This window comes from Sciurus vulgaris (assembly GCF_902686455.1).
Source record: "Sciurus vulgaris genome assembly, chromosome: 4".
In the NCBI taxonomy this organism is placed as follows: domain Eukaryota; kingdom Metazoa; phylum Chordata; class Mammalia; order Rodentia; family Sciuridae; genus Sciurus; species Sciurus vulgaris.
This window is the reverse complement of record NC_136464.1, coordinates 31,264,125-31,278,228: the sequence shown is the minus strand read 5'-3', so window position 1 is coordinate 31,278,228 and position 14,104 is coordinate 31,264,125. Positions and strand designations below refer to the sequence as shown.

General features: G+C 45.7%; 1 protein-coding gene and 2 long non-coding RNA genes across 5 annotated transcripts in view; 2 read left to right on the top strand and 1 right to left on the bottom strand.

Annotated features, from left to right (window-relative positions):
* The first annotated feature begins 37 nt into the window (after positions 1–37).
* LOC306660368 lies at positions 38–5,488 on the top strand. The gene is made up of 2 exons (XR_013763605.1): positions 38–402; positions 3,120–5,488. It is a non-coding gene; the product is annotated as an uncharacterized lncRNA (long non-coding RNA).
* Positions 5,489–6,527: 1,039 nt separating this feature from the next.
* On the bottom strand, positions 6,528–13,974 carry AVPI1 (arginine vasopressin induced 1). Of its 3 annotated transcripts, XM_079138529.1 has the most exons (3): positions 13,820–13,974; positions 7,709–8,005; positions 6,528–7,129 (listed from the first exon to the last, which is right to left on the bottom strand). In XM_079138529.1, exons 2-3 carry the CDS (start codon positions 7,993–7,995, stop codon positions 6,967–6,969), a joined length of 450 nt encoding a protein of 149 aa, XP_078994655.1. In that variant the 5' UTR covers positions 7,996–8,005; positions 13,820–13,974; the 3' UTR covers positions 6,528–6,966. The 3 variants fall into 3 exon arrangements, with proteins under 3 accessions (XP_078994655.1, XP_078994653.1, XP_078994654.1); XM_079138527.1 differs by lacking the exon at positions 13,820–13,974 and having other exon boundaries at positions 7,709–8,028; XM_079138528.1 differs by lacking the exon at positions 13,820–13,974 and having other exon boundaries at positions 6,528–7,126; positions 7,709–8,024.
* The window catches only part of LOC306660366, a 28,453-nt gene continuing 25,826 nt past the window's right edge, over positions 11,478–14,104 (top strand). Inside the window, exon 1 of the long non-coding RNA XR_013763602.1 lies at positions 11,478–13,497. This is a non-coding gene — a long non-coding RNA (uncharacterized lncRNA). The remainder of the gene's footprint in view (positions 13,498–14,104) is intronic.

Sequence of the window (14,104 nt, the reverse complement as noted above, 5' to 3'; positions counted from 1 at the left end):
ACATATGGACAGAAGAACCTGGTTTGAATGGTTTGAAAGAGACGCAGCTCTGATGGATCACACTAGCGTGTATCGTGTACAGCATGTGGCTCCAACATATCCACAGAGCTCTTGATTCCAAATGGAACACTGGGAGCCTAGAGTTTTGAGATGGAAAACAAAATGTTGCTTGTTCTATTTCTCATCTGTAAAAGCAGGAGTTCGTAGGGTACTAGTTGACTTTACCAAGCCCAGTAAGACTTATGTTGGACTTTCTATATTAGAAAGTTTCTAACTAGGCAAGAAAAATAGCTTCCTATGAAGCATTCACACAGGTCTCATCTCTATCCCTTCTTTTACAGAAAGGATCCTGGTTTTGACAGGGGCCAGTTCCATAAGCAGATTGCTGTCATGCGGGGACAGGTAAGCCTGCACTATCCTCCAGATTCTTTAGGCATCTCTCTGAGAGGGTTATGTGCTTATTTGAGCAAATGTGTAAAACTTGTGTTTTACATGCTTTCAGTCTATGCCATACATGTTTGTGACTCTGTCCTAACACATGGAAAAGGAAAGGTATACTGTCCAATCTCCCATTTCTTCATGGGATCCAGTGCTTGATGAATTATGGGCATATCTCTGTGCCAGTTGCTGGATAAGTTATTGGTAAATAAGCCAGTGCTCCCTGTCTTCAAATTGATTAAGACAGCCATATGCCTTGGTGGTTAAGAGCTGGTGTCTACAGTCAGACTATCTTAACCACTTACAAGCTCTCTGACCTTGGGCAAGAGCTCTTTTTTCCTTGCTTATAAAATAGGTTAACAATAATACTTTGCACAATTGAACAGAAGATTGCCTGAGATAATGCATATCAAGCATTAAGTAAAAATAACACTTGGTAGTATGGTAAGCACTCAAATGTTGACTACAATTATAATTTTTTTGTTTGAGTTACAAGTGGTATTATGCCGTGTCTTTCCCACTTTCACCTTCAAAAGGGAGCCACAGAAACTAGGCATTTTTAATCTTCCAAAAGCATAGTAAAAAATATGTTTGAACAATAATTTGAAAGCTCTGCATATCACTTTGAAGTCCTCTTAAGGAGATCTGGGATGGTCTAGCCGTTAAGGGCACAACCAGTCAGACTGCTTGGGTTTAAAGACTTGCTGTCCATTTACTACCTATGCGGCTGACCTGGGCACATTGCTTAATGTCTGCTTCCCTTCATTTACCATTTGTGTCAATGGAATTAATGAGGACTTGCTTCATTAAGGTTATTATAAGAATTATTTGAAATAGGTGTAGCAGTACTTAGAGTATTGAAGTACTCATACATGATAACTATTATGATTATGATTTTGTATATAGAAAGTTAGCTTCTCACATCTTTAAAGAATAGGATGGTCTTCCCAGACATAATTATACATTTACTTCTTTCTACCATTAAGCTAAGGGCTCTTGCTGAGAGCACTTCTTGGGCTCATTGAGTCCATTTTCCTGAAAATGGGGTTGTTGGAAGTTTAAGAACTGCTATTATATAGCTGTCCAAAAACCATAATGTGGTCTTCCTAGCTTTCTAAGTAAAGTTAGGGCCCTATTAGGCTGACAGAATTTTGGAAACCTTTAAAGTCATAGTGATTTATTTTTGTTAGAGAATTCAATAATAAGGAATAATCTTGCTTCCCACACTTATATTGGATGTGTCCGATTGCACCAACTTCTCCAGTCCCTTCCCAAATCAGTCCCTTGCCAACACCATAGCACTGCTCCTCCCATTATACCCAGTTGGGCAATTATCCAAAGTAGCAAAATGTAGGGGAGATTGCGGGAATGCAGTTTTATCTTTTCTACATCTTATTCTTAATGTCTTCAGAAGGCCTTTGGCATAACTGTCAGTTTAAAAAAGGCACCAGGCTATCATATAAGCAAAGAAGAGTATTTATTCAAGAATAGGAATCACAATTTGTACACATAACCAAGGGCAGACCTTAAGTTGTATCCAGCAAGGAACAGAGGAAGGGAAACTTTGAAGGAATCAAGCAGAAAGGTAGTCAATCTTGCATCACTTGCTTTGAAACCCTTGGTTTGGTTGACAGGAGGCTGAAGGTGAGAAGACTGTAGGCAGGACTGTGTCATGCCCTCAGGAGACTCTCTTATAGTCAGCTGACTCTTGGAAAATCAGGAATCTTGCTTAGTCTTACACATTCAGCCAGCTCACCTTTCAAAATGATAGTCAAGGACTGGAAATGTAGCTCAAGGGTAAATTGTGTGATTAGCTTGCACAAGGCCCTGGGTTCAGTCCCTAGTACCAGCATTTTGTTTTTAAAATGAGAGGCATGTTGGAGTCTGGCTTAAAGCAAGTTTTCACATAACTTAAAGTACACCTTAAGGTTCCATAAACAGACCAATTTTTCCCAATGTGCAAGAGATCAATCACATCTGTACTTGGTCTACTATTCATATACCAAAATAAAATGAACCTCTACCCTATAGAAATCTGAAGTAGAACAGGGAAAAGAGGTCACCAACCTGTCTGTTTAATTGAGCTCATCCCTACTTCTGAGTCATCATTACTACTTTTATAACTGGGAAGGGCAAAAAAATAGGGCAGTATTTGTTTTTATGTTTTTTGTTTTTTGAGATGGATCTCACTCTATTGCCCAGACTGACCTTAAACTACTGAACTCAATAATCCTCCTGCTTCAGCTTCTTCAGTGCTGGGAATTATAGGCACAAGGCCAGTGTGCCTGGCTTTTCATTTGTATTTTAAAATAAATAGAAAGGGTTCCTTTTCTGTTTGTTGTCTCTTTGTATTCCTATTTTTGTAAATAGCCTACTTGTATGATTTTCCCTGGGTTTGTTTATTTTTTATTTTTGGTATTGGGGATGGAACCCCAGGGTACTTACCACTGAGTTATATCCCAATCTTTTTATTTTTTGAGATAGGGACTTGCTAATTGCTTAGGGCCTTGCTAAGTTGCTGAGGCTGCCTCCTGTTGCTGGGATTACAGGTATGACCCAGGCACTTGCTGGTGTGTTTATTTTTTATTGATTTATAGGAGTGCTCTGTCTGCTGACCTCCCTGCAGAGGAAGATCTGGAATCCCAGGCACCCCTTATTTATCTCCTTTTTCCCCACTGCAGATCCTAAATTTGACCCAGGCCCTGAAAGACAAAAGAGTCCTCTGCACCTCGTCCAGATGCCACCGGTGATCGTTGAGACTGCCCGATCCCACCAGCGGTCTGCCAGCGAGTCCTACACACAGAGCTGTTCAGAGTCGGAAGCCCTTCTTCTCATGGTGGTAGCCCTAGTGGCAGGCAGAGGAAATGCTGTATGAGACATGGGCTGGGAGGAAGCCTGGGAGCTGGGTACAAGGAAGCCAGAGAAGCCTGTGGAGAGCAGCGCCTTTACCAGTCCTCCCTCTCTGCTCAAAGTCACCTCCCTCAGGGCTTTCCCACCCACAGGAGAAGCACAATCAAGGACGGGAGTGCTCCTGGGCCCTTCTGAGGGGAGGCTGGAGTTCCAGGCAAGAAGTCCAGGTGCTAGAAAGGGAGCACCTCCCTTCCAGCATCTCTTGGTGGCAGGCTGGGAAAGTCCCTACCTCCCTGACACCCTGCCCCTTTGTAATTCCCTATTATATTCTGCATCAGAAAACAACAACAAAACAAATTTAAATGCTTGTAGCAGAACCCAGATCCTCTCATGTCAGAAGCCTTTAATCCAGACCTAAATTTGCATAGACCCAGACATTCAGGTGCCTGGCAGTTGCTTACTCCAGTGAACCAAGGCTGTGTTACAAGGCCACTGGGTGGCTTACATTGTTGGGACAGACAGAAGCCACACCTTCCCTTTGGGTTTTTGCCAAATCTTCTTTTTCTCTTCCTACCAGCAGTATGCTGGCTTCTTGTGGTGAGCAGGTTTTTGCTCTGCACCTCTCAGCGATTCTGCGCATGACCTACAGAACCTCTCTCCTCTCTGCCCTGATGCAGCTTGCCTGTCACTCAAGCAGAGGTATGAGGGGCTACTCTTAAAATTTCTGTTTTAATAGAAAGTTGATGCCCAGCAAGCGATTGTGATCCACATGGCCTAAGTGCATGCTGGGAGCTGTAAGTGGTCTATGGGTGAATTTTCCCAGCCTTGCTTCCTGAGTCCTTAGTGCCAGTCCTCCTCCTAATTTGTTTTAAATATTTCCCCCTACCTTTTTGACTTAGGAGTTCTGTTCAGGTTGTGGAATGGATCGCCCTGGGGTGTCTTGGTTCATAAGAGGTCAGGATGTCATCAGGTCCTTGAAATTCTTTATGTTCTCCCACTGCTGCTTGTGTTGGCAACCAGACTTGCATTCTGCCTCCTAATTAGCAGTTTCCCTTTGCTCCCTGGCTTCTTATCCTGGATTGGTTTATCCATGGCTCCTTAAGAAAGGCAAGGCCCAAAGGAGAAAGGTCTTCAAACTGTCCCCCAGTGCCTGCCCAGCTCAGTGTGCATCTTCTTGCTTTTATGTGTCTTTTCCCCAGCTGCCCTGCTTGTCAGGTGTTCAAGCCCTTTCTACACCAAAGCAAAGAATGGCCTCAGGAGGGAGTAAAAAGGGTGCCACCTGTGGCTGAGGGGCAGTTGTGTTCATGTGCTATGGACACTTTGTGGTTCTGGTACCCTGCGATTGGTCAATCAGCCTTGGAAAGAAAGTATTTTGAAGGTTTGAAAAACAACCAAAGAAAGGGAGTGAGGACTATGGCTGTGTGTACTCTGCTTGACCAGCTTCTACCATCCAGGATGCAGAGAAGAGACATGCAGCCCTTCAGTCAGCTGGGCTAAGCCACTTCCCATCTCTTCTGGCCCCCTGGGAGCCAACTTGTCCTGGGCTTCCACCAGCTGACAGGAAGTCTCTCAGTGCTAGGTATGCATGCCCTGTGGACAAAGGTACTACTCCCCTGCCTGCCCTGCCCTGACAATCCCATCCAGCCCACCTGGACTCTGGCCTTGGGAACCAGGTTTGAGAGAATACCTGCCTCCTGACCACAGGAGCCAACAGGAACCCGGTGTGGATAGCCCTCCACAGAAGTCTTCATGCAAACATGTTGGCAAGGCTCCTTACCTGGGTGCCTGGGAGAGCCAGAGGCACCTGAAGCAGAGCCTTGTACTTTCCCAGCTACATCTATACTGTCCTGCTCCAGACCAGCTCTGCAGTCAGGAGGAAATTGGGTCCAGTGTAAAAGAGAACCAGTCCCAGGTCTGGAAGGCAAGAGTGCAGGGCATCCTTTCCTGGCCCATCTCTCTCCCTTGAAGCCTGTATACTCAGGTTGCCTTGAATGTGGACTTTGGGAGAGCTCGGGGCCCTGAGTGCCAGGGCGGGCTTCTGATGGCACTCTCAGAATGGCCTGTCTCTGTCCCCGTCAGGGAGTGGAGGCTGGGCTGCGAGAGTGCTGTTGCCCCCATATCGTTCTTCTAATGCACTGTAGAAACTGTATGTAATGTATTTAAATCAATGCAAATGTATGAATAACAAATCCAATTCTGACCTTTTTTGTCCAGTTCTCTTTGGGGGAAGGAAGACAAAGAAGGTAGAATACAGTTTTAAGGACAAAGAAATCTGTGTTTCTATGGAGCTACAGAGCCATGATGCTGGGGCTCTTTACGCTTAGGAGAGGAAGATACAGGTCTTTCTTTTCCAGAGTTTCAGTGCTCTGAAAACCAAAAGTTTTTTCATGACTCATTTCAGAATCTTACTTGAGCCTGTATTGATGCTATTTTTATTCACATGTATCTCTTAGTGTGACTATTTGTTGCAGAAATGTTAATCTCTTTTATGAGACTCTCCCCTACCAGGGATCATATGGTATTTGCCCTATTTCTGAAAAACCAAAAAAAAAAAAAAAAAAAAAAAAAAAATTCGTATTTCAAAATCATCTAGCTCCAGGAATTTGGAATAAGTGGATGTACACTTAGGTGAGAGTGGCTTTTCTTCTTGGCCACCAGAGGGCAGTCCTGCCCTGTGTACGTACCACTGCCCTACTCAACCCTGACTCTTGAGTGATGGATGATCCAGCTTGTGGGATGGGAAAGGGGAGGAAAAAACTGATGAACACATAGTATGCCTCTTTTGAAGTGGAACCAAAATAGTAGGTAAAACCCCCCACAAATTTTCCAAGCTGTTGAGAACCTAGGATAATGCAGACACTTATGAATGATTGGTCCAGCTGTTACCAATGCATCTTGAGATGGTGGACTCATAAGGATGAAGAAGCCATCAATAGAGCTGGTCTCACTGCTTTGACTGAGATTGAATCAAGGTGACAGTACCCATTGTATTGGGCTGACGATAGCAGCCTTCCTGTTCTTCCCTGTGGATCAGGACTGCCTGCAGAGACCATCCTGTCCCTCTTGGATCACATGGCCCTTGGAAGAAGGAGGCTGTGTCTTAGGAGCTCCAGGGCATGGGCTGAGAAAGTAGAAGAGGCCAGCCCTGATTTCTCCTTCCTGAGGAACTCCTGTCCCTCCCCCTCTGGCTCCAGATTCTCCCATTTTGAGATTCTCCCTTTCCATGACAGACTCATACAGTTCTTGATGAAAGTGTTTTTATTTGCCATTTCAACCATGGTTTCCTCATGCTGGCCTGACAGCACCAAGGGTGTGGGACAGGCTGTGGGACTATGGGTGACAGTAGTAGCCAGCTGGCATGGTGAGGTGCTGCATCTGAGTGCCTGTTATTTGATTCCCAGGGGAATATCATGCAGGCCAAGTATAGTGTTAGATCAAGAAGGGCTGAGGCAGAACAGTCTGTGTCTCCTTGCTCTGAATGGGCATCATGTGGTGCAGAGCCCAGGGGAAGCCTCCAGTCCTATTGAGTTGAGCAGGCCAGTGGCAGTGGCCTCTTCCTTTCATTTATATGTGCAGGGCTGTCTACCTCAGGTCTCCCATCTTCACCTCCCAGGGCCTTTGGCAAAAGTCCCCATGATTCCTGGGGAAGATCCTGCCATTCCCAGCCCTTTCCTGGGATCAGTGTCTGATCTGGTGGAGGTAGCCTGTGACGTCTGGCTTCCTCCAATTTCGGCGGATTCTGGCACTTGTCCTCCTGGAGTTCCGATGCTGCTCGCTGGAGGCTGTCTCGGTGGCACTGCTCTGTGCATTGGCCAGTGGAGAGCAGGGCTCTGGCATTCTGCTGGAACGAAGGTATGATAAGCCACCATCAACAGGGAGGATGACATGGGGGCTTAAAGAGATATTCATCACAATGGACTACAAAACACTGTTTAGGGCAAAATAAGACCAGGGTTCTGGTGACGTAGGCAATGAGGTGGATGACTAGGGAAACTGGGGAGAGACGCTGTCTCCAGGTGAAGTTTCTACAACTTGTAAGCTATGATGCCCTGTAATATACTTCTGTAACACATTCTGTACTCCCACAGCTAAGGTCTTAACCAGTCTTCCTTTTGAATGTTACCTATTCTACTATAAGTAAACAGAATTATGAACCGTAATAATACTCCATCCCCCTGGCCAAGAATAACGGCAGTGAGGAGGTGCTGACTGGACCCAGGCACCCTCAGGAGCTGACAGCAGTAACAGCCGTGTTTTAGGACCTGTCAGGTGGTGGCACTGTGTGGATGTTAAAACCACCTCAATAGGATACTGTGGTACAGTGAGGCCAAGCAACTGGTTCTAGGTCATGCAGCCAGAATGTAGAGAAGCTGGCATCATTAGCACCCCTTCCCTTAGCCCTCCAGTCCCAGGTACCCACCTGAGCCGGCTGCAGTGGTGCAGTGAGTGAGCCAGGGGTTTCTGCCTTGGGGGTCTCTTCCTACGCAGCCTCCTCAGGGCCTCCACCACTCGGTGGTCCCCTGCACACTCCCAGATGATCTGGGCCCGCTCCTCGGCCAGCTGGTCCCCACTGCGCTGAAACAGGCCCTGGATCTGCAGCAGTTCAGCATCTTGGAAGATGTTGGCTGAGGCCTGCTTACGACCCCGGGCCTCAGTGGGGGCTTGCCAAGGGGGCGGCTCACTCACCACAGAGGCTGGGGTGCCCATCGTAGGCTCTCTGAGGATGGAAACCATGGAAACATCAGCACTGAGCAGGCTCTTCCCAAAGCTGACTAATGCAAGGGCTTCCAGTGTTTCGTTTTCCAGGATTCAAACAAGTAAGTCTTGCTGTAAAAATCATTCTTAATTTCCCAGGGCACTTGGAGAAATGGTGTTAAGGCTGACAGCCAAACTTAGTTAAGTGCTATGTGTCAAATATGCTTATCATCTCATTTACTAGTGAAAAAAGAATTATTTTTCATCCCCTTTAATGAAGTGTGACTCAGGTTAAATGACTTGCTGTCAAGGTCATGTGTAAGCACAGAGCCAGGAGCACTTATCCAGAGTACTCTGAATCCCTGCAAACACCAGCATGCCCAATAACAGCTCAGATTTGTTGAGCACTTACCATTGTATCAGGCCCTGCTGTGGGAGCTTTATTTATATAACATTAATTAAATATAATAAGCACAACAGCCCTCATTCATTGAGGAGGAATCTGAGGAAGAGAGAAGTATGGCACCCATGATCATGCAGCTGGAACTAGATTTAGACATCTCTGATATCAAGAAGGCCCAGGCTGTCACTCAGAGCTAAGAGAGAGGATGTGGAGTTGGCTACCCTGGCTGGAAAACCACTTTGCCTTTTATCGGATGGGTGGCCCTCCAAGTTTCAGCTGCAAGTACCAGTACTCACTTTGTGGGGGTGATATGGAGACACAGCATTCAGAATAGTGCTGAGCATTCTACTATAGGTTGAATATCCTTTTCTGAAGTGCTTGGGATTTTGAATTTTTCAAATTTTGAAATAATTTGCATCTACATAATGAAGTATCTTGGGAACAAAACCCAGTCTAAACACAGGATTTGTTTCATGTTTGTCTTACACATACAGCCTGAAGGTAATTTTATACAATATTTTAAATAATTTTGTGCATGTAATGGTTTCATGGTGTGAAATTTTTTACTGTGGTATCATGTCAGCACTCAAAATGTTTGGGGTTTTGGGGCATTTCAGACTTTCAGATTGGGGTGTTCAACCTGAATTCTGCTTTAAATTTTACAAATTGAAAAGAAACATTCCACATCCTATTTTTAAGACCTTGGGAATGAATCAAATCCATATAATTTAGCAAACAGTAAGTAAGTAAGAGACCAATCAGATCCAATCACAGTACTAGGGGCAGGGGAAGGTGGGGACAGAAGAGGAGGCTACAAAGGTCAAAATTTACTATTAAGGACAGAGACTTTCCAATCATATCCAGGAAATGAAAATACCTTCCTTGATTCTGGATATTTGACTTTCAATAATAATAAGGGCATAAGAAGTTCCCTAGTTTATCCTTGTCTCCCATACAGCCTGAAAAGGCTATGGGATTGGAAAAGAGCCTGAAGACAGGGAAGACCAAGAACTTTGGCAAGACATAGGACTGAATTTGAATCCCAGCTCTGCCACCTTCCTAGCTCTGTGACCTTAGGCAAGTTACTTAGTCTCTGAACCTGTTCCCTTAAATGTAAAATGGGGATAATAATACCCACTTCTCAGGATTGTCGTAAGAATTAAAATAAGTCTAGTGTGGTATCAGGCACCCAATAAGAGCTGAATAAATGGAGATGCCCTCTTTTTTGGCCTCCCTCATCTTTGTACCTGGGTCAGGAATGTGATATAGATCTTCCAATCCATGTGCCCAGAGCCATCTAGGGACAGGTCTAGGTACCCCTCTCAGTCCACGCCTAACAGGGTAGGGAGGGCCAAGTCCTGGTCTTCCCCAGGGCCTGAGTGGCCCTGTTTCACAGCTGCCCACAGAGGTGGCTGTCAATTAGAAGCCAGCTGCAAAGGGGGAAAGGAAAGTAAAAATATATTAAAGATTTACATACTCACTGTAAAAGAAGCAAACAGTAGGGAATCACAAATGAAAGCAATTCTAGTTTTCTACCCTCGTCCTAACTTGCCTTTTGTTCTTTTTCTCTGGACAGTTTGAGTCATCTCTCCACTCCATTCAAACTCCCAGAATTATTACACTCTACCTTCCCCTAGCCTTCCCTCCACCTCACCTCAATAACCACCCTCATGACTCCAGTACTTTCCACACTCACCTGTCCCAGTTTCTGTCTTAAGAATCCCACTCTCTTTTTGAAAATATTTAATAACTAAAATAAACTCACAAAAGATACCCAGATAAATTAACTTCATAGAAATTGTATGTTTTTCCTTGAAAATGGGGACTGTAAAATCCTTAGGCACTATTATGGGAATCCAGTTAAAACCTAATATGTGTGGTAATTAAGTCCCCAGAGCTGTTGGTATAAACACACTGTGACAAGAAGACCACAGTGACCAAGGAACACTTTCACGCTGATAGAAAAGCTGACAATGGAGTGTATATTCTTTATCAAGCAATGTATATGGTATCATTTAATCATCAACACAATTCTAGAAATTAGGCACTGTTATTCTCATCCCTCTGCACAGAGGAGCAAAAGGAAACAGACCACAGAATTGAGATGCAGTGGCTGAGGCAAGGCCTGAAGCTGTTCTGAGCCTGCAACCCCTGATGGAAACCACCAGCTGCCATTACAGCCAAGCAGCTCAGAGCAATTTCTTCAGGTTTCCAGAGAATCACTTTACCATTCCTGTGGAATTCACAGAGGGAAGCCCTGCCAATAGGAAGGGAAAAACAATGAATTACCCCACAGGGTGGAGTCATAAACTTCAGTCTATTCACTAGAGTCAAGGTTGTTTACTGGATGAGTCCCCCAGGTCCTCCCAGCCTTAAACCATAGCTGATGGCATTTTAGAGGAAATCCCCCGCTTCTACCAAAGAAAACTAGAACTGCAACCCAGCCTAGCACATAAAACACTGGCTTATGGGTGAGAAGCCTGGGTTTCAGCCCTGGGTCTGCCACATGGCAGCTGAGGGACCTCAGAGGAATCAAGCCAGCTCTGAGGGCCTACATGGGTGTTGAGAGTCAATGACTCCATGACAAGCTAGGTCTGTACGGAAGCAGGGTGACCCTGCTTGTCTGCCAGGGCCTAGGAGCAGAAGGTATGGACAGGTCTGGCTAGTTAGGTGCCAGGAAACTCCCCAACCAGTAGCTCCCCCGCTTCTTCCTCCTCACAGTGTCTTGTTACAGCAGGCTATGGAGTAGGGTCTGGTGGAAGTCAGAACTTACTGCTCTAGAGCACCTAGTGAACAAGCCCAGGGTGGACCGCTAGGCTTGTTTGAGGTGGTAGAAGAAGGGGTGATGTCCCTCCTCTGACTCAGACAGTCACACCCCCACCCCCGCCCCGGGAAAGAATGGCAACAGCAGCTGTTTGGGGGAGGAAATGGCTAGGGCCTGACTTCCCAGATAGTTCCAGCCAGGGGACTCCACAGCTCTGTCAGGGCTGCAAGGCCTTCACTGTATGGCCTCCAGTCAGCTGAGTTATAACCCTCCCAACAAGAAACTATCTGGGAGAATCAGAGCCTCTAGCTTCGATGCTCACCAGATTTTAAGGCACCTCACTTTTGGCTCTGCCTCCCACCCGGGGATTCATACAGCAGAATCAGACTGGGAATAAAAATAGGGGGCTGGGGATGTAGCTCAAGTGGTAGAGCACTTGCCTGACATGTGTGAGGCACTGAGTTTGATCCTTAGCACCACATAAAAATAAAATAAAAGTATTGTGTCCATCGACAACTAAAACAAATAAATAAAAATAAAATTAAAATAGGGGTATTCCAGGTAAGACTAGATGGTAAACTTTGGGAAAACTGATAAAGCAGTGAATCAGAACACTTTCATTATTAGAAAAAAGTTTCCTGTCTTATTCAATATGTTCAATAGTTACTTTCCCCCTAATTTCCTGGACAAGATCTTAATCCAAAAAGGTCAGTGTATACTTGAACAATGGTACTTTTCAAAACTGGAAAATGAAAACATAGGGCTATTAAAAGACTACAAATAGATCTCTTATTTCAGAGCTGACAAAAGAAAAGCATGGGGTCTGTGCACAATTGAGTGAAGACTAATTGCAAAATACTTCAATTTTACACAAATTAGGTTAAAAATGAACCCCCAAAGTAAGTATCAAAATGTTGAAAATCACAAAGTTCTACTTGCTTTGAATTAGTCAATAAGAACTGTAGAGCTTTAACAAAAATATATTTTAAAAGTGACTCATCCAGCAATGAATTTGCAATAAATAAATACAGTGCACAATTGAGCATTCTTTGTTAACATATGAAGTTAGTTCCAACAGCTACTCCAGGTGAATATCTCACTGGGAATCTCAGGGAGCAGCAAGCACATAACCAAGAGAGTCACTGAACTAGGAGTGAGCTGGGCAACTCCTAGTTCTTACTCAGCTTGTCTCCTTTGAATAACCCTGGTGATGGCGATAATCTTTGTAATTAGAGGCTGAAGGCCTCTTAGAAAAATAACTGGAGGCTCTGGCTCAACGCCCAAATCAACACTTATGACCCTTGCCTGCTACCCTGCACAGGCATTCCACTGGACAGTAGCCAAAATCTGCTGTTCCTCAAGTGTGAAGCTTGAGTCAAAGAGCTGTGTGGGCTCGAGACCACAATGGGCCTCCAAATCTATTTCCCAGGAGGTGGATGAAGAAACTGGTGCTTTTCCCCACATCAATTATCAGACATGACCTGGAAATAAACTACTGGGTCTAGAAATAACTTTTCAAAAGTTCAAGAACTCTGAATTATGGCTATGCCATGGATAACTGGGTAACCTTGGATAAGCCTGTTTTCCCCTTCCTTGGTTTGCTCATCATTAAAATGGCGAGAAATAAAATTCTTAATGGGAAGAGGGAGATGAAGTATATAAGAGCTTTCATCCTAGTGCCTACCATACAAGAGACATTCCATTCTGTATGATGGTTGAATGAATGAATGATGTAAGGGGAAGACTATAAACTGATTGGATTATAGAATCACGGTTATCTTCATAATCACCAACAACAAACTCCCAGAGAGGCCTCCACTCAGGAGAAGTGGACAGGGAGATAGATTCACCTGCGTACTTTTAAGCTATACTTTATGATTAAACTCAGGCAGTTTGTTTCAAGTGAAGGACGGAGGGACTTTCTAATCCTCACCTGAGGTGGCATTATCACTGTCCTCCACTGTGGAGACACTATGTTAAACCCATTTTGCAGGCAAGAAAATTGAGCTCATAAAGATTAAGTAGCTTGCCCAGATTCACAGAGCTGGTAGGGATAAAGGTTGGGATATGAACCCAGGTGGTCTAACCCGAAGGCCCACACTCTCAACCACTATTATTCTTGTTCCCGCCAGATGGCCGAGAAGGTCTTCAGGGGAAAGAAGGATCCAGAAGATTCTGAAACCTCTCAGAGCCTACTGTCTGCTTCTGCGAATTTTTCAAGTCCCAGCAATCCAAAATCAGAAACACCAAGCAAAGCTCTGGTGCCCTCTGCTCTTCACCGCCACAAGGGGAATTAGAGCGGTTACGCAGTACACAGAAGGGCAGCTCCGCCGGAACTCAAGTCCAGGTGGGGCAAACTAAGATGCGCCCACCCCAACCCTTCCACGGCCTTTCGAAAGTGGGGGTGTAGCTCTAGGCTTCCTGCCGAGGTGCTTGTAAGGACCAGGTGGCGTTCACAGACAGACTCAGAGCCTGGGAAAGTATTCTGGCTGAGGTCACTCGGCGACATCCCCAGCACAGGTAGGTCCCCGAGGCTAAAGACGTGACTGCTCCGCAAAACGACAGGCCCCTAAGTGGATTTGGGGTGCGCGTCCCAGCGGTTCCCGGTCTCTGACTGACCGCCCGCCCGCTCCCACCGCAGAGCCGAGCCCTACCGCCGGCCTACGTACCTGGTTGCCCGAAGCGGGCCGCACGCAGCCCGCAGCCGGCCGGGCCACCTCGATCACAGTCAGGTTCCCCAGAGAAAGCGCTCCCGAGCCCCGGAACAGCCAATCCACGGTCGCAGCCGTGCTGCGAGCTCCGGGGTAGCCTTCCAAAATCGAACGCGGAGACTCCACCGGCCAATCAACGGCGGCAGGGTGCAGGGGGCGTGTCCGGCTCCGCCCCCTTTCCTTTGCCGTCTTGAGAATTGAGTGCGGAGATGCCCTGAGTCCAATCAGCGGCCGAGCAGCAAC

What these genes read in the sequence shown, in the direction of transcription:
- AVPI1 (XM_079138527.1), bottom strand. Translation starts at nt 8,022, where the DNA reads ATGGTTTCCATCCTCAGAGAGCCTACGATGGGCACCCCAGCCTCTGTG. An exon ending in CACCACTGCAGCCGGCTCAG is followed by an intron (nt 7,130 to 7,708) that starts GTGGGTACCTGG and finishes CCTTCGTTCCAG; the next exon opens with CAGAATGCCAGAGCCCTGCT.